At 43.6% G+C, this 26,260-nt stretch overlaps 1 protein-coding gene across 2 annotated transcripts in view; it reads left to right on the top strand.

Moving 5' to 3' along the window:
* The first annotated feature begins 593 nt into the window (after window positions 1–593).
* The window catches only part of mxi1 (max interactor 1, dimerization protein), a 32,563-nt gene continuing 6,896 nt past the window's right edge, over window positions 594–26,260 (top strand). The window contains exons 1-4 of one of the 2 annotated variants that reach the window (XM_069714617.1): window positions 594–991; window positions 3,587–3,689; window positions 7,980–8,009; window positions 25,758–25,872. In XM_069714617.1, coding sequence (XP_069570718.1) covers window positions 763–991; window positions 3,587–3,689; window positions 7,980–8,009; window positions 25,758–25,872 — 477 coding nt within the window. In that variant the 5' untranslated portion in view covers window positions 594–762. Of the gene's footprint in view, window positions 992–3,092; window positions 3,331–3,586; window positions 3,690–7,979; window positions 8,010–25,757; window positions 25,873–26,260 lie in introns of those variants that run through there. The other variant, XM_069714618.1, reaches the window with a different exon arrangement.

Genomic DNA, 26,260 nt, shown 5'->3' on the forward strand with positions numbered 1-26,260 from the left:
GAGTCTGAGAGACTTTTGGGGCTGTGAATACACCACCAAACATACCCTATAAATAAAACATCAAGATTGTTTTTAAAGTAATATGAATACATTTAGTCATTGATGCATTTTATATTTCAATGCCACGATTGAGCAACTTTTTAAAAAAAATACATTTTAAACCAACTTTTGGGCACCTTGCTTATAGATTTTTTTTTACTTTAGGTGGCTACTGTAAGTAAAATTGTAGCAATAGAACTAATAGCAATACTACTATAATCGCTAGCACCAGCTGTACTACTGTGATCTCTACTTCTATTACAAATACTACCACTATTATTTCTGCCATTTGTGCCAATGCGGTTTCACAGCATCATTATTTTAAACTCTAGAACGAGATCAAGTTTATGTTATGAAATAGCCTATTTTAAAAAAAAATAAATAATAATGTAATATTAACATTTAAATGTGATTATATGGTGTTTTTTTTTTTTTTTTATTCTGCATAGATGCCACGTTAAAAAAAAAAAAGGCGGGCGCAGGGACCATGCGGACTCCTCAGACACCAGAGGGGCCGGGCTCCCGTTTTTCCCATGCACCACCATCCACTGACATTGGCCAGTGCTCCACATTAAACACCCAGCATTCATAAAAAAGAAAAAAGAAAAAGAAACGAGGAACCATCTGACAAGAGCAGCGTCCACTGGTAGCTGCCTCACTGTTTATTGCTCGTCGCCAGAAACCACTCAAAAACCAAGAGGGGAGAAAAAAAAAAAAAAAAAAATGGCCAAAAGTGAGAGGCAAAGAGGAAGTTTGAAGAGTGAGGAGTTCTTCTTTGATTCCGAGGCGTCTCTCTTGGACCAGCAAGATTTCGAGATGTCTAGTTGTCCCTTCAATGACGTCTTCAACTCCAAAGACTCCCACATGGAGCAGATCAACACTTTTCTGAAAAATGTACAAGTTTTGCTGGAGGCTGCTCGGTTTCTTGAGAGCGCCGAGAGGAAGGACGGAAGTGAGTTTTTAATTTGTGCTGCGTTTGATCCTTTTTTTTTTTTTTTTTTTTTTTTTTTTTCTCCATTTGCATCTGAATTTCAGATAAACAAGACTTCATTGTCAACAGACTCAGACAACAAAGGGCTGAGTTAATTCAAACTAAAGCACCACTGCCTGCAAATAAGCACAGCCTTATGACAGGGGACCAGACTAATACGAGTGATTTACTTCTTTGCAATTACAGGAGAGGATAAAGAATTTCAGCTTTCAGTATTTTCTGGACTATTTTTTATTTTTTTTTATCTGCATTATCTGCGCGTCGGGCACAGTCGCGTTGCGCCTCCACAACTCTCACCCGGGGAAATCTGTAATTTTCCCCTGCACCACAGATAAAGCAATGTGACATAATGATTAGGTGTGTGTGGGTGGGAATGTGTTGGCTATCAATTCCGTTATAATAAATCTGACCACATCGCAGCGCCCTCCAACTCAGTTTGGGATGATGTCATTGTGCCCCCGCAGACTCGATCGAAAAAAAACAACAAAAAAAAACCCCCGGAAACTTTATAGATACGACGACGCGGACACAACTGGTGAATCGGACTTTTTATAAAGCGTTGAAAATGTCTGACCTGGTTGTTTTATTCTGATAGTTTATCAAGCCTATAGCGATTTGTGTCACCAAAAATGAGGTTATGGCTGACTGCGGATTACATAATCTTCCAATCTGCAAGCGGCCCGTGTATATATAATTCAATGGTGGTTCATTTTTTTAAAAGAAATGCAACGTTAAAAAACAACAAAACAACAACGTGTCTTTCGTCGGGTCTTTAATGATGTCCTCATTTCCTTCTAACAAGTCGTGATTTATCAAGACCGGTTTGCGCTACAGTCTTGTTTTTCTATCTGTTTCGCATGTTTTCGTGCAGACGGGACGATCGCATGGGTTGGTGCGTGCTGCGAAAAGTGTTTTAAGTCGTACATCTTTATAACGCAACGTGGGAATTCTCGGCAGATCGCACGGAACAGCTCTCCTCTCGATTTGTTTGCTTCCTGCTATTTGGGGGGCGTGTCGTAACTGGGTTCCACATGGCGCAAATCTCCTCCGCGATTGGTCCGATGCGAGCTCAACCCACGGCGCCTGTCGAATCAGATGCACGCTCAGCAGCGACGTCACGTGTTGCTGGGCCCGGCTTCAGCCGGCAAGTACCCGCCCACGGTCCCGGTGAAGCGTGGGACTTGTAGGGTTTCTCCTGTAGCGAGCGAAGAGGGTCAAGGCGGTTGGCAAAAGGACTTTATGACATGAAACGGGGTGTTTTTCCTTTAGTCGTTGCCTTTCATTTAGAAACCTCAATCAATTTGATTCATGATTGATTAGCGTTTTGTTACAGCAAATCAAAAAAAATTACGGACAATTCTAATGCAGCTGTACTGGCATGTGAAATACGAAAATAATGTTGACTATTTAAATAGTATTATTTCAACTTTTTTGTTTTTTGTTTTTACTGTGCAGCAATTAAGCTTATTAAACTTTGCAAAAGCAAAAAAAAAAATCATATATTATCTGTAAACTATTTTTGTCTACCAAGTGGACTGTAGCACTTCTCCACAGCTGTCTTATTTATTGTTAATTAAATGAATATGCTTTACGGTTAGTTTCATTATAAAGCAATCCGCGGAGTACATTTGTCTCGGTAAATTACAATAAAGGCCGGCTAAACGGTGAAATCAACAAACAGCGTGCGCGTTTTGACAGAAAATTACCAACTGCGTTGGAAAAGAAAAACTGCGTTTCCCAGAATGCACCGCGCCGTCAGATTCTCCGCCTCTCAGCTGAGCAGCTAGGTAAACAAACAGGAGAGGAGAGGAAATGAGCAGCAGCAGGCACTTTGCTGGCTCTGGGCTCCCTCGGGGATATATTTTATATTGTTTGTATCCGTTTTTGTAAAAAAAAAAATTTGATATCGTGTTTCCTAGAAACTTTTAATACTTTGATACACCCGGTTTTAAAAAAAAAAATTTCTAACAACGCAAGGATTGGCTTTAGCTTGCTAGCTTGTAAACTGGATCCCCCTCACCACCCTCTCTCCCCCCAAAAAAACCTTTTTCCTTTCGACAGCTGATGAGGATCTGAAAAAAAAGAAAAGAAAAGATAATAATCGTTTTAAAATAAATAAATAAATAAATAACCGATGTACTGTCACCGCTGCCGTTCGCAACGCTAACGTTAAAACGCCGGAGAGAAGCATCGCTTACGTTTAACGGCAGCCAGCCTCAGGAAAAGGATGACGGCTGTTCAGCTGATAAATATCCAACGGTTACTGGAAGCGGCGGAATATCTAGAAAGGAGAGATAGAGGTAAATATATGTTCAAATGTCTTTAATTAACAGCTCGACCGCTGTCCTCTTTTGATGGCTTTAAATGGGACTCTTTAAAAAAAAAAAGGTCGAAAAGGAAGTGCTGTCAGAAAAGTGCCACCTGGGGAGAAATCCATTACCTGCATATACTTTGGAGCAGGGATCGGGAGGAGGAGGAGGAGGAGGAAGAGGGGGGGGAAATAGTGTCCTAACTAAATAAATGACCAACAGTTGTCCTGCAATTTTCTTCCAACAGAGTGTGAACACGGATATGCTTCAACATTTCCGTCAAATCAGAACACAAACTACCAGAGGCAAAGAAAATTCCGAAATAAGAAGTTCAGCAGTAACCACAATAGGTAAGAAACCGCTCTCTTTCATTGACTTTTCTTCTTCTTTTGCTTGTAATTAAGCTGTCATAGAATTTCTGGGAGTGTGTTGCAGACAGCATGTGATTATACATTGGCTGCCAGCGCGTTTTGGTAAACACCCCCAGCTGTCATCAGAGGCGGAATATAGTTTTCTGGCAGCGTTTTACACTGCTCTGAAAACGGGACTTTCTAAGTGCTGAGAAGTTTGCCTTGACTTGCAAAGAGATGTTTCTCAAACTTGATCGTACCTGGGTGCACCAATTTGACCGTCCACATTGCTGTTTTGCGGGCTTTGCAGGGGGAAGGGGGAAGAACCAACGGCTCTGCTAGCTATTCATCAGCTGATTGTCAAATGGACTGCAGTGGCCGAGGTTAGGGACCGTGGTGAAAGTGACGGCTTCAAAACGAAAAACGTCATTTATACTGTTGTGCCAGCTAAGAAGCTGTTAAAAAAAAAACTTGACATGTGTGTCTGGGATTTAAATTGAGGTATTTCTTTAGGTTTTGGTGGTGGACGTGCTATTTTCTTTTTTTAATCCCATGTTAAATGTGTTTTACACTGTGGGAGAGAGTGATGTTTTGCCTTTTGCCCTTAAGAGGAAATGCTGCTATTTATGGCTGATGTTGTTTGCAGACATCCAAAGGTGAATATGTTAGGCGTCTTTCAGCAATTACAATGTTTCACCTTTATATGCAACTATATTTTACAAAGAAAAGCAAGGTTGCACTTTTTGTATGCATCATTTCAAAGCAATTGCTAAGTACTGTGGAACATATGTTTAGTAATCTGTTCCTGCACAGCTTGATGTACCACTATTTGATTATCACATCATTAGCAGCCACAAAGATTAAGGTCCTTGTCAAGCACATTGCTTTCACTGATGACAGGGGCTTGTATTTAGTAGATGGAGAAACATGCAGGATTTCTCAAGTTAGGACCTGCTTGCATTGTATTTTCTCTTGGTGCTAGGCTGCTTACAATAATCTGTCCATTGACAGTCATACATCAAACACAAGCCCCACTCTCTCCCTCTTTCTCTGAGCCTTTTAATATTAATGTAAGCGATGACCAGGAACTGCGCATTACTCATCATGAGCGCCAAACGCTGCCTAGTTCTGCACGGCAACAGTCACGATCAGATGTAAGTCAGAGGCCCTATTCATAATGCTTCGTATCATTTGGCCCTACATGAACACATCAACTAATGATGTTTTGGAAGAATTTGCTGTCTAATGTAAAATTGACTCCCAGGGAAGCAATAAGCTTCCACAAAGCGTGTTGGCTCTCAAATCCGCCTCTAAGGGGGACAACTGTAAGATGCAGAAAAGGAACGATTTTCATACCCAGGAGAGAAAATGGCGGCAAGAGGCACAAACAAAAGAAAGAACACAGACAATCACTACAGATTAGATCGCTCTGGAGTAATGTTTGGTGTTGATCTTGGTCTCCATAGGGACTTGTTCACAACTCACCCAGTGGGTTAACACATTTGGTTTCGAACAGTTTCACAGCCTCATATTGTGAAGTGGCTTACATTATTCGCACGGGAAATTCACACCTTGGAAACAAACTAAACAGCATTATGTGGATATCGTAATTGTTGGCAGGGTCACTGATGGGGCACATGTCTGCGTCATTAGTGATCCTCTTTTATTCAACAGCCCTGTATAAAGCCTATCAACACAGGTGAGAAATCTTGCTAATGAGCCAAAGTTGTGAGCGATTTTCACCACCTCGCAATGTCCACAGAAATACAAGTGTCATGCATCAACCAGGTGTCCAAGCATAACGTCCAGAACTCTGTCATCTCCTGTGTGTCTATTTTTAATTACAAAAAGTGATGATTTCCCGATTGATCAATGATGGTGCTTCGATGAGAGCATCTCAGTCACGTACATGTTCTTGTTAATTCCTTGCTTATGATGACCTTCCAAAGTTGATTCTAAGCTTGAGTTTTTTGAGATTATAATGATGCTTTCATTATATTATTTACATTTTACATTAAAGCGCACTCTGCTTCCTGCTACCAGCTTGCTCCAGCTGTAGCGGTCCTCTCAGTAACGTGTTGAGGCTTAAGTGATAGGCTTTATCTGACTCTGTCCTCTCTTGCCCATCGTTTATAGCAGGGTGGCTTTATCTCGTTGACCCACTCTGCGTGTGCGTAATAATGCTCACACATACACGTACGCATGCAGGCTTACAGAAGGAAGAACGCTGCTGCTGCTGCTGCGTGGCCTTGAGCCAGTTTATAATCTGCATTGCATTGTTGTCACGCTCCAGACATGCAGATATCTGATTCAGGAGGCAGGGAAAGGGGCTCGTGATTATAAAAGCCGATGGGAAAGTAAGCTGACTTAGACTGATTACTTCGAATGATAGGTCACACTGAGATGTACTGTGTGTCGTGGTGGCTTGATTGTGGGGGCTTGTACCAGGGCTGACCTAAGGCCTGCTTCATTTCCAGAATAATAGATGGCGTGACATCAGCATTGCCTAAAATTGGATTTCCAGTTCTAAAGGATATTTCTACATAAAAAAAAAAAAAAAAAAAAAAAATAGACTCACGCAAGTTTCTTTTAACATTCTTTAAAGCGCTTCATCATTCTTGAAGAGTCATATTCAGCCGAAAAATTACTTTAAAAAAAGAATGACATTGTGATAACACATTCAGAGTTTGGAAAGGTTTACAAATTGGGGTGAGGGCTACCAAGCAACACAGATGCAACCAGTGACAGCTAATGATGCAAATTATGCACTCCAAAGTATTCATCTGCTGTTTGCAAAACTATTGCTGTGACACACAAACAGTTACAGAAATCCGTCGACACACTACCATTAGAAAATAATTATATGTGTTCCAAAAAAATCTGCAATTAACACAAGACTGTGACTATTCATTTTCCCAACAAAGGGCTAATTTTGGAACTGTGGGTTTATTTTTTTTTATGACATTTATGAAGATAGTTGCTAAACAGAAGCGATAGAGCTGGTTTAGATTTATACGTTTTCATGGCTTTAGTATGTGTGGGTGGTGCAGAGCACAGCCATGCATGACCACTACAGAGCTGTAGAATATGTACTGTAAGTTGAAACCTGCCAAGAGCACACATGTGAGCACTTAGGCTCTCACAGGTTTTCAGGAAATGGCCTGCACAGGCTTCTATGTGAGCCCCACGTCTTTCTGTGATGCAGCCATAGACCTTGTCATGTTAAATCAAATATACTGCCACAGCTGAGTTAACATCCAGTCTGGCATATCCTACTACATGAACACTAATGCTTTCTAATGTGGATGTATGGTGTTTTCATTGGTGTAAATAATTAAACTCCAAAAAATAATTCGGTTAAAGGCAGGGCCATTTTTTTTCAGACTGAACTGCAGCCATGGACCCTCGGCATTCCCTCTGTTCTATTTTTATCTCTTGTTTTCTCCGTATTTCCTGCATCCATATTAACAATATGGCAGTTTCATCAACTGAGCTCAATATTAAAAGAAAAAAAGTAGAGGAGGAAAGCATATTGCAGTATTGATAACCCACAATGTGGGGAAGTGTTTGCATCCATCAACCCCCACTTACCCCCACTCCCCCCCTCCCTCCCTAAAAGGAGGTAGAGTGCAGTTTGTGTGGGAGGGAACTTGGCCATTTAAGCATCAGGAGGAGGTCTTGTCTCCCTTCAGTGTGTTGCCACACAAAGCCACTCTTAGGTACCAGCTGATTCACTTTACATTATTAACAGAGCACTGAACCCTGGCTGCTTGTGTGTGTGTGTGTGTGTGTGTGTGTGTGTGTGTGTGTGTGTGTGTGTGTGTGTGTGTGTGTGTGCGCGCGCGCGCTCAGCTGGTCAAGTATGAGCATGCGTGCGCACACACACACACGCACGCACACATACATACATACATATACACACATGCACTGTGTGGACCTAAGTGTCACACATATCCTCCCAGAAATGGGCTTTGCATTATTGAGGAAGAGGCTGTGTGATGCCACATTGAACACCTGGATGTCACATTGGCATTCAGCGTGTTGGACATAGAATTGGTCTTCTTTGAGATTGATTAATAAATCCATAAATAAGATTTGACATTCCAATTCTTCATAGGCCTCTCAGCAGCCTACGGTTATGTAGTTCATTTACTTATTATCATCATTATTATACACCTAATTTGCCCTTGTAGAGTGCATAAAGATACACTTTATCTTTACTTTGCTTGTTCTTTATGTAGAAGTCTACGTGTGCTTTATTTGACAGCTTCTGTTTTCTTGTTCTTGCAGGTCCACACATAATGAGCTGGAGAAGAATAGGTGAGTCGATTTAAATCTTTCAAACACATGACCTTTAAATCACAGCCTGCAGACACATAAACACCCAACCTTGACATGTGAACAGGGTCCGTCATGTCCCACTTTCAATGTTTTTGCCCTTCTACAAGTGAGCTTGTCCTCTTCATCAGGTCCTTAAATGAAAAGGGTGGCCTAGTTGGGTTCAGGATACTCTCTCCTTTTTCTCACCTCCCTGTTTTCCAGCTCCTAGAAACTTACTCTTTGCACAAAAAGGTGCAAAGAGTGATTTATGCAACAGTTTGGTTTCTAAAAGTCCCGTCTTCTTGTGTTGATGTGAGTGCGTGGGTCCGTGTAATTTCATTATCTGTCCAAATCCACGAGTCTCTGCATGCAGCTCTGAATTTGTGTGCTAAAAAACTAAACTGGATGCTTATTTCATGGTACTCAATGTATGCACTGTATTTCACATCCTTCGGCCTATTCTTATTAAGTTGTCACAGTGTTTCTTGTTGTTAGCCGATACAACAAACAAAAGGTGGTTTTCTCTTTGCTGTCAGGTGATCAGCATCATGTTTTCTATTGAGCGTGTGTGGGATGTGCTCCGTACTCGTCCCCCCGTAATGTAGCATGTATAAAAGCGTGTACAAGCCCGCAGCTGTCCGAGTTTTTCCCGAGAATATGGATAAAAGCTTAAGAGCTTTTGAGTCTCATCAGCTGGAGCTAAAGTCAAAGAATCAGTGCTTGTTTTGATGCAAAGATGTTCTTTGATGAGTATGTACTTGCATCAAGGTCTGCCCTTTATGTGAACAAAACGTCCTTTCAGTGGCTTTCTAGGGTGTACTCGGGATTCAAGATGGTATCTACTTTGTAAAAAGTGGGGTATTCAGTGAGATCTTGGTTTGTGATGGTTTAACCACGTCATCCTCTGAAGAGAGCAGGAGCTGGTTTCATTGAGGCCCTTATCAGATTGAGTTCACCACCCACATAGGGAGCTTGTTGGTGTTTATGCCATGGGACCTTACAGGCTTCAAGAGTCAAGCTGTACAGGCTTTTCTTTGACACCATGAATAAGAGCGGCTAGACTTGCTGGATTTATGGTAAATAGAGAAAAAAAGAAGAAGCTTGCCTTCCGTTTCATTATCTCAGAGCGTGTGGGTACAATGAAAGGATGTGGGAGGCTGGATCCATTCAGTGTAATTACATATCACCTCAGCCTGTTTTCTCACCATCCTCCCTGGCAGCCTCTTCTGAAAGGATGGGAACATTGGAAGGAGAGCAGTCCAGTGAGTTAAATATAGACAAGAGTTGATGTGTCATCTTGGTGCTTTTATGCAAAGCTACACAAGGCCAGCCGGTCGGCTGACTGGCCTCGGCAGATTGAGTCACCCATGTGGGGTTGCATTTTTTTTTTTTCAGTAATCCACCCACACAAATACATTTTCAAAAAGAAATGCCAGCTCAATTGTTTGCTCCTGCCACGCAGTGTGATGGCTGTTTTCATCACTCCTTCCACATTCTTGCAGCTGATCTTTGTAGTATGACCTGTTTCTCTGGCCATTTATGGTCTACAGCCATCTCTGCCAATCAAAGCAGACGAGTATAAAGCCTGTAGATGGCTGAACAGAAGGGACTGCTGACTCTGCTCTCAATGGTGGTATATCACTGAAATGATGTTAAGTGGAGAGTTAAGAAGCATTAGATTAGAGAATTTAAACAAGCAGTGAAATCATACTTCATAAATTCAATTTAGCCAAATGTAAAAAAAAAAAAAGAAGAGATTGTCTAGACGATAATAGTTTTTATTCCGCGCGTTTAGATTCCAATCATGTGTACAACATCTGATGAAACTTGCATCGTTGATGTGTTCTTGTTCTTGGCTCCACCTTGCAGACTCACTCAGTGATAACTGCAGCAGAGCAGAGCGTGCCGGGAACAGGCCGTCCTGTAACACACCGATGTACCAAATCCAGATACTGACACTCTGCTTTTGCTCCACTCTCGTCTTTATTTTCAGCATGTTGTTGCTCGGTAGTTGACGAGTACAGGTCTAATTTAAATTTCCATTAGCAAAAAAAAAGAGGGTAAAAATTGAAATGGTAATCCATCTTTTTCAAAGCACACTTAAAGTCAGAATCATTTATAATCCCCCCCCTTTTTTTTTTTGCCAGCAGCTAATCCAATTCCCTTTAAGCACGAGCTCCACTGTAAGTTATATGTATCAGGCATAGTTGTTCACCCGAGTGTGTCAGGCTTATACTATGATTCTACAACAGTGGCGGCGGTTTTCGTTTCGTTTCAGCAAACTTCCAAGTCTTGTAAATTGGTGGCGGCTGCTTTATGGTCCGGGCTAACTTTTTTCAACGCTTATCAACCCTGTGTATCTGCAGCCGGTGAGACGATTTGCCTCGCATGGCTACCGCAGGTCCTGATAACCTCTGTGACGTGCAGACTCGTCGTGGCAGCAGAGACCTCAGGAGGCGCACCGAAAAGGGAATTAAAAAAAAAACAACCTCTACATTCCAAATACTCACCCTCTGCGGTGGGACCAGATAACGTGGTGGCTCTGCCGCTTTGATCATGTGCGTCCTGACAGCCTTATTTCACTTCCACACGCCACTGCTAAATTACACTGCCTTAGTAGGCTTTAACAGTAAAAGGCTTGTTTCCCCGCTTGTTGCAGCTCCGCAGCTTTGATCTCAAAGCCTTCTGCATATTAGGCGTTTTCCTGAAAACATGTTGATAATAAACTCCCTAGCTCAGGTTTCCTGTTTGTAAATCATTGCGTGTTATGTAGGGGATGTGTGTTACACTGACGAACGAAGGCTTTTCTGAGTTTATTCCGTAGGCGTTCAACCGGTTGTTCTCTCCTACCTTTTCGGGTGATGACTCTGTTTATGGATAATCAATACAACAGGCTTTAACTTGCCACAAAAAAAATACTCAAGAGCTGTTGCTTGTCATTCGAGTTCCTCCTCCGCTGCGGCTTATTCATTTTAACATTGTTTATCGAGGCCAGGCTTATAACGCACACAGCAAATTGTTTTCCCCCACTGCTCAGGCAGTGCAGCAATATTAGCTTTTCCGCTTGATTCTTTACGAGGGGAGCTGATGTTTTAAACTCCTTTCAGTGTGTGCCTGTGGAATATTAAAAAGGTTCACTCTTGGCCATTAGAGTTGTCCTTGGGTGGCACGTAAAGAGCATCGGTGAGGTCCGATTTAGGTTTTGGCTTCGCTGTAGCGCCTCGTTTGTGATCAACTTTGGATTGTTGTGGGTGTTCTTTTCTGTCAGGGATTCTATTTTTTGTGTACATGTACATTTTTTTTTTTTTTTTTTCTTCAACATATCCTGAGTGCTAGCACTCAGAGATGGAGGGAGTTTGTAAAATGCAGGATACTCGGGATACTTAATGACTTTGAGAGGAAATATGTATTTTGTTATTTGTGGTTTAATTGTTTGTTAAATTTAAAGGCTTTTGGGTACATGTTTGGGTACACCCCAGTGTTTATTTTCTGCTTGTGTTATTGTTGTTTTCTAATAGACAGCTTGGATGTTTTTAAAAAAACAAAATTGTTCGTAAAAGTTTTCTGGTTTTCTTTCTTTTTTAAGTTGATCTCCCACCTTACTATTTCAGAAAATGAATATCAATAGAAGGGTGTCACATTTTTCAAATGGCACATTTTTTTTTATTGGGATTGCAAGCTTTCATGAGTTTCTATTCTTTGTACCCAGTGGGCTATAAACTCAGTACTGTTGTTCGAGCCTTGGGGTTGGATGAGCAGTCAAACATGAATAAGCCCGGGTTACATTTTCTGGCTGTGCTGACGCTCCTGGAAGAAAGTAAAACTGCTTCACCAGTCTTTGTGTTGTCTAACCAGCGAGTGCGGCCTATTTTCAGGCTCTGCTGCGGGGCCTAAAACTGGGACCATTTGTTCTGAACAACGTGACGACTTGTAAGCTTTTCTTGGCTCAAAAAGCAGCTTAGGGGACTTGATCTTTGGTCTGGTGAGCCCAGCTAGAGCACACACACACACGTGGTGGGGCATGTTACCTCCCATCTCTGCGAGGCCACCCGGTCCCAGTTCTTAATAGCCTGGCTTGGCTTTGGCTTAGCCGATGACGGTGTCAAGAGGACAAGGAAGTAATTGACAGGCTGATGGGATGAGGAGAGGGATCGGTCAAACACACCTGACTAAGGGAAGCCTTGAGCAGCACGCAGGCCTGATCTGCACTCCCAATGCATGTGCAGGGAGCAATTCCATCCTGTAATTAACACAGTGAGACCTGGCGCAGTATCAACAGTCAGATGGTGTTTGTGAATGTCGGCTTCCTCTACCAAGTGGTGTGGCAGGTTCCCAGATGTAATGAAGAGGTCATGTTCAGTTTTTAAAGGTTTCGTTTTCTCAGATGGTGAAAGTACCTTGTTTACGCTGTGTGTTCAGGAATGCATGTAATGCCTGCAGCCAAGACAACTGCAAGAGAAGCCTTGACAAGAGGTCGCTTTTCATTCGCGCCATGTCGGTACCACAAGTGAGCCTTTACTATTTAACATTTCGAATGCCCCTACCTTCTGGGTTTCCAGATCACTGACATTAAAACAAATAGACCAGACCTTCTAACTCTAAAATCAGCCAAACTGAGGAAATAGGTACCAGCAACAAGTGACAAGTGGACAAAGATCTGTGAAAGAATGAAAGAAAGCAAGATTGAGCACCTCTTTTGTATTGTTGGCAAGCTGTTAATGGAAGCTCAATACCTCTTGTTGCGGCTGCTTCTAATAAAAGAGAACTTAATGTGGCAAATGGCAGTTTGAATTAACATAACATATGGAGTAGTATAGCCACTTTGGTTTTCATTGGCTATAATTTCTGTTTCAAATGCTGCAATTTGAGATGGACAGCAGCTGCTTAAAAAGAGCCTGACAACTTAAATGCAAGGAGTGCAGACCTTTACGATTCTCTGGACATCCCCCGGCATCCCCACTGGCTCACTGTCACATGTGGAAGACGGTGCAAAATCAAAGGTCACCAGTGTTTTGCCTGGTCTGTGGATGAACTTTGTTACTTTTATGGCACCAAACGAATTGCTTCGGGCGCCATCGAGTATAAAAATAATTGCCTTATCTTTCTGTACCACGTTTCGATACCGAGGCTACTGCCACACTGCCACATCATTTACTACATTTACACTGCAGTAAATCTCATCAGCGTCAGTGAGCCAACGTAGCATTTACCATACGTAGCCTCACGTAGATAAAATCACTCAGTTTCAGCTAAGGGAAGGAGATGTTACATTACAACACCTTTTTTCACTTTTTCAAACAACTAAGTGTTCACATATCTGTCCGAGTTACGTGAGCTGCAGAAGCTTTAGGCTTCTCCGTGCTAGCTCGCATCGTTTGATAGTATGTGAGGGAACCTCGGTAAATTGTAGCGTCTAGCAAAAGATCCATGTGAGACGTTAAGGAGACGTCTGTTAATTATACCCACCAAAAACACGCATTACAGGATGCTCTTCCTAAACTGCATGAAAACTAAAGAAACGTCACTCGTTTTTCTTTTTCTTAAAATAAATTTGATGAAATCGGTGTCAAAAGGATCCTCTAGGACCTAATATCGAGGTTGAGGTATTGGTACTGGCACCATTATCGACAATTTTGTATCGATACACAGCCCTCGACAGGTAGAAAGAATGCTCCACACGGGGGATTGGATGTTGGTACTTGAAAGCTCACCCATCGTTCACATTTCGTCTTGTTCTTCTGACCCCTTGACTCATCTTATCTTGGCGCCTTCTTGTTGTGCCCTCATCCTGCAAAAGTGCACATGTACAGCATTCTTCAGAAGGAGAGCATAACCAAATGGAGCAAAGCTGAACGGCCATACGGGCTTAATCAGCAGGTTTAAGCTGTTCGACCCGGCAGCTCTCTGACCCGGCAGCTTGTTTTAAAATTTTAATGACTAAAATAAGAAGATTTTTTAGTAATATCACTTTGTTTGAAGGCGTTCAATGTTACGCCAGCAACCAAGGAAATTGAACCTTAAGGAGAAGAAGAGAGCGATAGCAGTGTGTGTGTGTGTGTGTGTGTGTGGGGGGGGGGGGGTAGGATGCTTGTTGAAAACGCAAGACAGACTCAATTAGACTAAAACTGCCGACGGTTTCTATTTTTAGCCGCACAGCTGGGGAAAAATGGGGAAACACCACTGCCCCCTGACCAATCATAGAGGCGATCTGTTCACCAATGAGAGCAGCGAGATGAAGCAGCGTCGAGAGAAGTCTCCGCCCCTTAAACCACAACAGCTACTTCCTCATCACCAGAGCCTACACCGATTGTCATTATTTGCAGTTTCCGTGATCAAGTTTAACATCGAGTGGACCTACCTGCCTTCAACTGGGCTAAGTAACTTAGTAAGTCCTAAGTTTAACCTGAGTGGACGAGAAAGTGAGCGTGTGCAAATTGTTTAGAAACCATTTAACCTTGACGTGACCCATTTGGATGACGCGCCTTCCCCCACCCTGTATTGGACGTGTTAAAACACATGGACAACTGTATAAGAGGGTTGTGGTCTGTCAGGACAAGCCCTTGACGTCCACTCCCCTCCCAGCCCCCACCCACCCTTGGCCCCCCCTGAGCCAACATCTGGCTGCATCTCCCTGGCTTTACAGTTGGCACATTTTTGGAGCCAGGCCGTATTGGAGTTTTTAATCCAAAGCTTCTGCGCTCACTCCTCCGGTCACAGAGGGCTAAAGGGGAAAGCGAGGGTTGTGGATGCGTCGATGACTTTGGTCGGGAGGAAAACGGCTCGACAGGCGGACAAAGAATTGGACTGATGCTGCATTCTGAAATAGGGTTTAAAGATGTTGACCGTGCAGTTGCTACATCCTGTCGTCCACTGTTAAAAATAAAACGCCCCCCCCCCCCAAAAAAAAACGAGTGGGCACAAATGATATCCAGTCGCATGATCTGTATGCGAGTGGTTTTCTGGTCAGTTGCTAATAACGAATGCATTGACAACATTGCTAGTTTTACAGTGCACCTGCGGGCATGTCCCCCTCCTCCATCTCTGTTTCCCTGTCCCAGTAACTCCTTCCCCCCCTCCCCCCTCCCCGGCTCTATCAATGGCCGTCCCGTTCATTCACTCCATCTCTCCGTCTTTCGCCTGCTTCTTTCTTTTTCTCTCCCTTCCAACCTTTGTCGGTTCAGCAGATTAAAAGGCAGCGTGTTCACACGTGTGAACTAATCCGTGTGTTAGTGATGGTTTCAGCCCCACAGTCTCTTGGCCCAGCCGCACGGAGGAGCGCATCCCCCTCTCTCCACTCCAGCGCACTCTCACACGTGTGTGTGTGTGTGTGTGTGTGTGTGTGTGTGTGTGTGTGTGTCTGGCGGCTGCTCGGAGAGGCTAAATTGCTGAGCTATTCTTTCACGGCTTTTCTCTCAAAAGTCCCTTATTTTTTGCTCCGTGTTTGCCTCCTCCTCGGTTTCCACCTCATCCCAATCTATCCTCCGTCGTAGTGTTGCCATGTGGCGTGAGCTTCAGCGGATTCAGTACGACTGCCACGTTGGTCCGCCAAGTAGTCCGCTGCACTTCACTTTGTTTACCAGTTGTAGCCTTCGGATTGGTGCGTTGTTTGATTTTTTTTTTTTTTTTTCTCCCCATTTGCATTTTGTTCTCAGTTTCAGGTGGTGCATTTTTGCAGTCAGCTTACTGCCAATCGGAGAGAGATTCTTGCTCTTCCACACACTGAATCTCTCTTTTGGGATTGAGGTCACAACTGCCTGAATGCTCTGAAGTCTCATTTACACCCACCCACGTGCAGCGATACATTTTCACCCCCCTCTGCATTTATTTTCGGTTTCCTGCCATCCAAACAGAAAAAAAAAGTCATCCTCGTTTGGCACAGTTCCCACAGAATCCCAAGACTTGTTAATAATGGTTGAACTCTTTGGACAAGACAGATGTTACTATATGCGGAAAGAGAGATGATGATCCTTTTGATATTTTAAGAGTGGCTGTTAAATTTAACAACGAGCTGTCAGTTCTGACCGTGAGTAAAACCCACAGTGAATTATCGAACTGGTTGTTAGAAGCTGGAACAACCTTTTCTTTCCCCTGAAGAGCACCGCAAGTGGAACTGTTGGTGCTGACGTATGTTTCCATCAATACATTCAAGGTTCTGCTTACCTTTTTTCGTGCAGATTTTTCCTGTTCACTGCCAGGTGAGAGGTGACGACTTTGAGATTTTTCTACCAATTAAACTTGAAGTGACTTTCTGAGCACTTTCTGCCGTCACTGTCAAAATGGTCAAACAACATACCGTCCCGTTACCAACATACCAACACGGGCTTAGTTCAGTTAGTCCTCCCACCTTGTAGCCCTTACTGGGTTAGAGGTAATATTTCACTGATGCTTCCCACGCATAAAAATATACGCAGTCATGCTCAACACGGAGCATGCATGTCTTTTATGTGTTTTTCTAGCACTTGATGGTATTTCGAAAAAAAAAAAAAAACATGTCGCGTTGATGTTGAGATCTGATATTAGTCGTTTGCCATCGCTAAACCCAGACAGACTCTCCCTCTCCCTCTCTCTCGTGCCCATGGCTAGTTTCTGGGCAGATTACAAACACAGAACGCTCCCCTTCCTCCCCCTTCCTCCCCCACCCTCTATATCTCTCACCCTCTCTATCTCGCGCTGACTGTCTCTACATCTATCCCATCTGTCCGTGTTTCATAGAGGAGATGAGGGAAGCGTGAGCCTGTCAGAAGAAAACGAGCCTATACAGTTACAGTAGGGCAAAGATTGCAATAATCTTGCGTGTGCACGTAGAAATGTGCCGGACGTGACGGCGTCAAACTTTCACGACGCAATGTACAGCTCTTATATTTTTGGTAACAGGGATTACCGCATTTTATAATCGCGGTCCAGCGCATTGTCCAGTGGGTCTTAATGAGTTACACGTCACGTGCCAGGCATGGGCTTAATGCTCGAACCATCTGTCGAATCATAAATCATCGTTAAAGTTTTCCACAAGAAAGAAACCTATAATGATGATTTTGCCATCCAAAACCGAGAGGCTTTCAACATGGAAGCTCGTCTGCGTTTGTCATTTCCTCAACTGGCCATTTATAGCGCAGATAATAAAACTGTTATTGGCGAAAGACACAGATGACAGGCTCCAGTTTTGCAGCCAGGCTGGTGCCTCCTTTGTTGGCTGTTCCAGCAGTTAACCTAGCGAGTAGGAGCTTCCCCTTTGAAAGAACATCTATTTAGTCAGGTGTCATTTTCCGTATGGGTTAACATGTGACATTGGTCATGTGAGAGAGAAAGAGAAAGAGAAAGAAAAATAAAGAAAGAGGGATAAAAAGAAAGAGAAAGAAAGAGGGATAAAAAGAAAGAGAGAGAAAGAGAAAGAAAGAGAGAGCGCATGACCCCACCCCAACAAAGAATGAGACACAAGGGGCATAAAAAACAGAATCCTTGTAGAGGCATCTTTAGCAGGGAAAAAAAAACCTGCCTGTCGTGTTAATCCAGTGAGCCAGTAAACAAAGGTGGTGAGCAAACACAGAGACCCATTGTGTGTCCTGTAGTTGTGTGTGTGTGTGTGTGTGTGTGTGTGTGTGTGTGTGTGTGTGTGTGTGTGTGTGTGTGTGTGTGGTGGGTGGGTGGGTGGGTGGGTTTGAGTAACATGAAAAATGATTGTGTGTAATGCCTATGGGGCACGATTCTTTACATACGTATTAATTGATATGACAGTTAAACCAAATGGAAAAGAACAACCAGGACTGTGATCATCTGCCCTTGATAGTTTAAATGAGTTCAGTTTCTATAGTTGCAGCAAAGCATCATGGGAAACACATGCCATGTGGTTTGAGAACCAGCCCCTCTCCATGTATATTACATGTCACCATCTGCAGAGTGTGGATCAGTGTGCCACACGTTTGCATGTTGTTTCACTATGTATGATCTGGGAGCAGGAGCCCTACATGGGATTTGCCTGTGTGGCAGGTCGGGACCGTGTAAGCAGGAAGCATGTAACATGCTGTATTTATAACTGAGGAGCACCGCGTTCGGAGTGTTTTGGAAAATAATGTTGAAAGCATCGAATGAAAGAAACCACATCTGTGCTTACGTGTTCTGTTTGATTTAATTGGCCTCCTCCACATAGTGAGAATCATTTACTCCTGATTTGATGTAGTGCTCCATGGACGTGGCTTAGTCTGCTTTAACTGAGGCTTTGCATTACAAAATACTCATTTAAAGCAGCCACAAATTACGATTCAAAGCGATGTCAAAGGTTATTGAGTGAGTACTAATGCTGAGGAGGAACAATAGCATTCCCTCATAAAGTACCTTTTTTTTTTTCCTTAATAGGACCTGTGTAATGATGTCTTAATTTCCTTTCTTATGCCAATTTAAGAGATTTACCACCGAGACAGTCATTGCTGATGTGTAATTAGTGTAATAACTGGGTGAAGGGTCACGTTTCCTCTCCCTCCACATATATTAGAAGTAGGTCAAACCGGGAGTGTGTGTGTGTGTGTCTGTGTGTGTGTGTTTAAATGGGTTTTGAGAGAGTGGGGGATTTGCAAGAGAATTGTATCGACTGGTATCTGGGCTGGAAATCTGACCCTCCCCTTTAAAAGCACATCCAGTAATTATGTCAGAAGTCTTGGATGGCCTGAGAAGTTATCCATTATTTACGTATTCACAAGTTTGGAATCTAGGGCAGCGATATATATATATTTTTTTTCTCTCTCTCTCCATAGCTCACGCTTTGACTGATTGTGTTGCTTCCAGAGGACTTAAAATGAAAAATAAGCAGAAGCACAGGTTGCTTTGTCAGTGCTTTTTATTGGATGCTTTCGCTTCCTGAAAAGTAAAGTCCCATCACTGTTCAGGCGTTCCCTTTTATCACTATTTATTTTATCCACACACAAAAAGAATACTGATGAAAATGTATTTCCCTTTTCTCTGATCACCACCTTTTCCTGTTAATACCCACAGCAGCATATCTGTGATCCATGTGGGCATAAAATGTGTAAAAAAAAAATTAATAATAATAAAAAATGAAAGGTCTTATATTTCAGGGTTATTCTGAAATTCATGAGAAATCACATCCACCCACAGGATTTAAATATAAAATCACTTGTCCTTTGGTTTTGTTCCTCAGTTTCTTCTGATTTTATATCCCTCTGCATGTTTGGCCTGGTTCTCCACATGCTGCCGCCTGATCTTGCAATTTTCCCTGAAGGTGACTGGAAACTAATGTGAACCAAGCTAGAATCCAGGTTGAGTTTATGAGTTTAACGGATCAAAGACAGCAAGTTGTCCTAATCCTTTTCAAGTTCAACATAATAGAATGTGTCTAAAAACAAAACAAACAGTCTCAACATCTAACTTGGAAAGTTATGTGGTCTGTTTGTATATTGATATGCCCTGAAATAAATGTGAAAAATCGCTTATAATTCATTAAAAAGTGAAGTTTGTACTGAAGTTTCCTCTGAAGTAAAGTTTCAGTTTTTTTTTTTTTTTTTTTTTTATTCTCTTGCATTTTAGACAATTCAGTAAGTACCACATTTAGTGTTTAGATATATTAATATCGGAAATGACAGTGATAGTCCCAGAGATAACACGTGCTCCCGCACTGACAAAAGTTGTTGCTTCTGGTAACCAATCAGAATTGGAAAAACAAAAGATTCAAAAGCTTTCCACCCTGGCAGCAGAGACTTTCTGGGGAACAACTATGACCCAATACAAAATCTTAAAACAAGGTTTTTTGCAGTTTGAAATACAGATGAAGTTTCATAAAATAAAATAAAAGCACTCCTTGGTTTGTAGAAAAAAAAAAAATCCTTGTGGTTAAAAAGCACTAACACACAGTTTATCACCTTCATAGACATGATAGTGTCTTTGTTGGTATTTTAACAAGATCGAGGATCTGTTCAACTGAGAATACAAAAGCTGCTTGTGTTCGTGTCTGCACACAGCTGGGCCTTACTCACAGGTTCTTGTTCACGACATGCTCACACTTCTCTCATGCACTATTCTGACAGAGGAATTGGAATATTTTCAAGACACTACAGATCTGATTGCTGCTGATTGCTCTCGTCGTCTTGATGATGTGGGAATTACAGCTCGTTGCTGTCATTACACTTGTTTCATGTCACACTGACGAACAGTTGAAGGGCTTTTTGTCTGTCGCAGTGTGTCTGACATTGGATTTTAACTACAAACATGTCACATACCAGAATACACAGAAATGTGTGTGTGTTTGTGCACTTTGATGCGTGTGCCCTTCAGTGCCGTTCCAAAGGCACTCTGCACGTGTGTGCAAGGGTGATACAACACCAAGGGGAGCTGAGTGCTGAGCTGGTGGACATAGGATGTGCGTAGGTTCTGTAAGAGCTGTGGTGGGCAGCGCTTCCATACCAACTTCAAGCTTCAAAGTGCTACTTTAAAAAAAGATTCGGCTTCAGTCGCATCGGAGGCAGTTTGACGCATTTCAATAACAACCGAAACGGCTACGGAGCGACGGAGAGCAGCACAGGAGTGATGACGGATCGGTTTCAGAATAAATACTCCTTTATTAGTAATCACGATGTCGCAGAAGTGATTACACACTGCACTCTAGTCCCATCTGAGGCAGAACTCTGGAGCAAGTACAGATGACTGAAAGTCGTTGGATTTGTGTGGAAAAGACAGGGTGTGCACGTGATTCATTGGGGGGAAGGGGGGCTTAGAAAGGAGGGTGGATGCGGAGGAGAGGTGTGGTGCAGTGACCCGGGGCCTGCCGGCCGGCTGCCTGCTCGCTCACATGTCAAAGCCAAAAGGCAGAGCTGCCTGCCTGCGTGCCCATCTGGGGCCCATCAGGAACACAAGCCACGTGAGCGCGCGCGCACACACACACACACACACACACACACACACACACACACACACACACACACACACACACACACACACACACACACACACACACACACACACACACACACACACACACACACACACACAAGCATGACAGAGACACACATGCATGCACACACTAGAGTGGAGGGAGTAGTGAGTATTGTCTCAGGAGGAAAAGGAAGGCTTGGTGTGTCGGTGGTGAGCCAGCATGCCTTGCCTTTGGGCTGCAGCAGGAGCGCGTACACATGGGTGGGTTGGAGGATTTTCCATACGTGAAATTGTGTCATTTTGATGCATGTTCAGCAGGTTAGGAAATCAGCTACTTTTTGTGCTTTGTTTACGTTTGAATGATTTAATATGACATGCAAAGTTACAAGATATATGTTCTGGACAAAGCTATCACGAACAGGCTGCCTGTTGGATTGTTTTTCCTTCAACAAATGGTTAGAAAGCAGCAAGACAGAATCTCCTATATGCTTCCATGAATCTCCTCTATAGGCCTGCAAGGGGCATTAATCACGATACACTGCAGGAAGGTGTATGATGAAACAGTTGCCATATACGTAGAAATAATGGGGCACTTGTGACCAGTAAATCTCAATATAACCGTAATAGTTTTATAATGTGTCAAAGTAATAGTTGGACGGAGCCGCTGTGCATTGAGATGCCATCTTTCAAGAGATGTTTACGAGTAAGCTGACCGTTTAGTGAGGACTAAAAGCTGCTGTAAAGTTCCTTTTATAAATGCTGTGAATATTTACTCTGCGAGTTGCAGGTAACTCCCATGAACTCGTGGGAGATCAGCAGCAGCAGAGAGCAGCAGCTTTAGATGTGTTTATTTTTCTTTGAACAGCCGCTTACCTTATAAATCGATCTGTATTAAGACTCGAGTCCGCTGAAGCTCACTGCCTGCGTGGGATTTCAAAAGCAGCTGTTTTTCAAAGGTGTACACACAAGGCAACAAAAACAAAAACAAAACGAAATGAAACGCGCTGCTGCATTTGTTTCGATTCTCTGGAATCTCCCGCTGCTGAGTACAAGGACCGCAGAGGCTGTTTTGCCTGTGTTGTCTTGTTGTCAGGGAGGGATTCGATATCTCTGCTGTGCGTGACAGTTTGGAGCACTGGTCGCAACTGGCCACGTGTTATGTAATCCGCTACAGATAGAGAGTTCCTCATTCAGGCAACCTACAGCTCGCCATTCATCGGACAGCGCAGGTACAAAGTGGACCGTGCGCTGTGTCGGCTGTTGTGTAGAATACATCTATTTATTCGTTCAATTTATCTGCGAATTTGTTGTTTTGCATTTGTTGATTGAAGTGATTCTTTTTTGTTGTTGTTCATATCTCAGCTTAATATTTCATCTAAAAAGTATAAAACACAGTTTGGCTTGTATTGCCTTAAGTCATGTCCACGAAGAAACTAGCCGCTCGAGAGATCACTTCTCTCGGGAGAGCACTTTAACCCTTGCTTAGTGTAATTCCTCACCAGCTGCATTAACAGCTACACACCTAAACTGCCGGTGATCGTGTGACGTCACATCCGTTAAACAAGTTTTCTTAACCCATCCTCAGTCTTTACGGCCGAGGACATGAATTCATGGGTCCGCACAGTAAATCCATAGCTGTTGATGTCACGAGCACCAGTCTTTTCTCAGAACTGAAACAGAGGGCTCTGTTGCTGGTTACTTGGCTTCAAGAGGCTGGAGGTAGAAAGAGATTCTGCCTGCAGCATGCAGGTATTTATGGCCACAAGCCGCCGCTCGTAACGTGAGCTGCAAATGGCTTCAGGTCTTCGGCTGTGGGTCGACATGATGAACAAGCTCTCTCAGGGATAAGGGATCTGTGGGGGCATTTCCAGGAGCCAGGAGCTCATGACCTTTAGCCCCTTAGTGAGAGGTCTATACCTCATTCAGACTGATACGGAGATGCAGGGGTCTGTCTGTGGGAGGTCAAACCGTGTCAGCCGGCTCTCCTCTCAACCGGGGCTGGCCTCTTTGATGACCTGCCTCTGCTATCAGAAGTGGACGCACAACCGAGTACACCTGTGTCGTATGTGCATCTGCTGCCTGGTGTTACAGATACTGCTGGTGGTGGCGACTAACATCGTAAACCTGCCTTTATTATTACTAGCCTGTAGCTCTGGGGACATAATCAGTAGATTTTTCTACCAGAATGATTTCTGAAACATTTAGCAACTGAGAACACGACTTCCCGTTTGACTTTCTGTTCCCTGACTGCTCAGCATGATAGCCATGACTCACAATAGTATAGGTCCTCTCTTCTGCCATTGTGTTTGTCACGAACTGTTCCTCACACACTCCCTTTTGTACTTTTTTGGGGGCTTCTTTGCCATCTGTAGTTATAAGACTGCTACACAGTGGTGTGTGTTATACACCCAGAGATTAGAACAAATGGCAGGCGGGCGGCTCACATGCCTGTATGTCAATTAGAGACGCAGCGAGAGCGTTTGAATGCTGCCAGTCAATAGCTTTAGTTGCTATAAGAGGAGATTGCACAGCACCTCAGTGACAAGGGCACAAGCAGGACACAACGCGCTGAAGCAGGTGGCAGACTCCTCCTCATCATCACGTGGGTGTGTAAAGGGTGTTTGTGGTTTTACGCCACATCAGCAGAAAGTGGTGATTCAGCAGCCCAACAGGTGACGCCTCGCACCACGCTCGGTAATAGTGGTGCGAAGAAGCGTAATGGGATGTTTCGGTCATAGCCGGGCCTCCGAAATGTGGTGATGCACTGCGGTGCCTGTGTGGTCAGTGCATCCCGGCTTCCTCTCTACATTTGTCATGTCAGGGTGAAGGGAGGGTGGAGGAAGGACAGGAGTGGACGTAAGTGGAGGTTATCTGGCCTTGTCTGCCGAGACGGTTGTTTTAATCTCGAGGGGACTGGAGGAGAAGATTGCAGTCTCCAGTGTCTGGAGTTTGTTAACTCGATGCCTGTCAGGTCAGACAGACAGGCAGGCTCATACATGACCGCTGTGTCCTGCTCTTCTCTCGGCCCTCTTTATCAGGCAGGTCATGGCCATCAGTGAAAACTTGTTTTTGTATGTGTGACTGAGGAGAAAGAAGGGTCGCCTGTCCTTAAAAGTGTACACATGTATGAGAGATGAAGCTTTAAAACTAAAAATGGGACCTTCGTGGAGAAGCACGTGGTTTTTCCTTGAGTGTTACGTAAAAATGATATGTGTGTCAGCTCCTCAGCTTCAGCTGCACATGAATCATTTATTGGCGTATCAGCAATGTTGAAACATTCCATGTGCATGGCACACTTAATTAGAAATTAGTTGTAGAGTAAACGTGGCAAATTGCAGCACATTTCACTTTGTGGTTGCTTCACTCAATCAAGTAATAATCCTGATTATGGTGCTGAAGAAAATGTGCAGGATTGTAATGACTTTGAGAAACATTCTTCCATGTTGTCCTCTCTGTGTCTTCGACGTCTCCCAGGTGGGCGCGCGCGTGTGTGTGTGTGTGTGTGTGTGTGTGTGTTTGTGTGTGCGTGTGTGTGCGTGTGTGTGTGTGTGTTTGCGTCCCGGGCTCCTGTGAAAGAGTAGAATGTGAATAAGTGGCAGCTGATATCTGTGTATGTGCAGATGAGACATGCTGACATGACTCAAGATAAAGAGAGAAGGTCGGCTCTGCCAAGTCCTGTGAATAGAGCTGATTAGACAGACAGATGACCTGAGCCAGACTGATAGATATCAAGAAAATTCCCAGAGTAAAAAAAAAAATGTGTGTGTGTGTGTGTGTGTGTGTGTGTGTGTGTGTGTCTTGTGACGTCCAAACCTGTAGCACTACAGACTGAATCAGGGCACTTCATCGTTCCCTCCCCAGACACGCAGCACTTATTTAAACACACCCTCACACATACAGTACCGCTGTAATGGCTTGTTCTCATGTTCTTATCAGCACCATCCATGCATAGCTGAACCCCGGCGCACACAGACAGACATACTCCAGCCTGCACTCACATGTATCCACAAAGCCTTAAAGCAGCAGAGCATAGCAGAGAGAGCCCGTCTAGCCCGGCAGAGCAACGTGGCGCAGTGAATTCCTGCTCCGCTCCCCTGGGCTCGTCTCCTTTGGGCTCCCCCAGAGATCCTTCCTGAGTCTGGGCCGCTCCACCGAGTCTACTGGCTCTTAATGTCTCCCCACCCTTTCCCTTCAGGCTGGCTGAAAGGCCAGACTCTACTAATGGAGCGCTGATTGTGTTATAGCCAAAATTATCTCTCTTTACCTCTCAACTGGGGTCCATTAGCAGGATAGATAGTACCTTGGGCCCGTCTCTAGTCACAGAATGATGAAGCGTACGAGCACCAGCAGGGTCCAGGAAATGCCATTACACCCCCCCGCCTACCTACCCCCGCCTGGTGAAACTTGTTTGTAATGTAGGCGAGAGAAGAATAACTAAAGCTAGAATAAATATCTGCAGCGGATAATGTGTCGCCTTGAGGCTTCGTTAGATATGAATCATATGTGACCTGCTGTCCCATTAAACTGTGAACCGGAGATACGCTGTACATTATCATGTAGCTGCTGGATTCATACAAAGTGAGAATACTTTCAGTGAACCTGCATCCCAAAGATGACCAAATACTGCTGTTAGATATCTTTAGAAATCATAGAAAACAGTTGCTTTTACTTAAGGTTGGTGGGAAGTCACGTTAGTAGCTTGATATGCGTTGTTTGGCCGCGAGAAAATACCGACAACAACAACACGAGGGTCAGAAAAATATCTGATATAACTGATATGCGTTTCATTGTTTTACTGCCCGCGCTGTAGCCCTGCCCTTTCCTACATTGTTGTTTCGCTAACGGTTCCGGTTCTCTTTCTCCCCTTCGTAGACGAGCTCACCTACGGCTGTGTCTGGAGCGGTTGAAGGCCCTCATACCTCTGGGACCTGACTGCAACCGCCACACCACCCTGGGCCTGCTCAACAAAGCCAAAGCACACATAAAGGTTCGTAAAACTGCCCAAACTCTTCGCTATAAAGCCGGTCCTGGTTACACGTTCAGTCACAAAAAGGCAAGAGATGGTATTGGAAAAACATTCGACACCCAAGAAGTGAAAATATCACCACACAAAATATTTTACAGCAACAAAACGCAGCGGAGAAGGAAATCGGATAACGATGCGCCGCTTAAATGACAAGTAAGGGTGCGGAGATATTGACGGAGATGCAAAAAAGATGCTCCACTATGCTGAACAATAAGGCTGCGCTTGGATTTAATTGGTTTTGATCTTTTCTGCCAGATTCAACTACCGACTGCTGGGATCATCCCCAGGATGTAATTTATTTGTGTTTATGCAGAGGCAGAGATTCATGTGCTTTTTGACTGCAGCGGGT

This window comes from Brachyistius frenatus, unplaced genomic scaffold (genome assembly GCF_029030835.1).
Source record: "Brachyistius frenatus isolate BFR_SWC_R1_liver_20210118 unplaced genomic scaffold, ASM2903083v1 Contig_132, whole genome shotgun sequence".
Lineage (NCBI taxonomy): Eukaryota > Metazoa > Chordata > Actinopteri > Embiotocidae > Brachyistius > Brachyistius frenatus.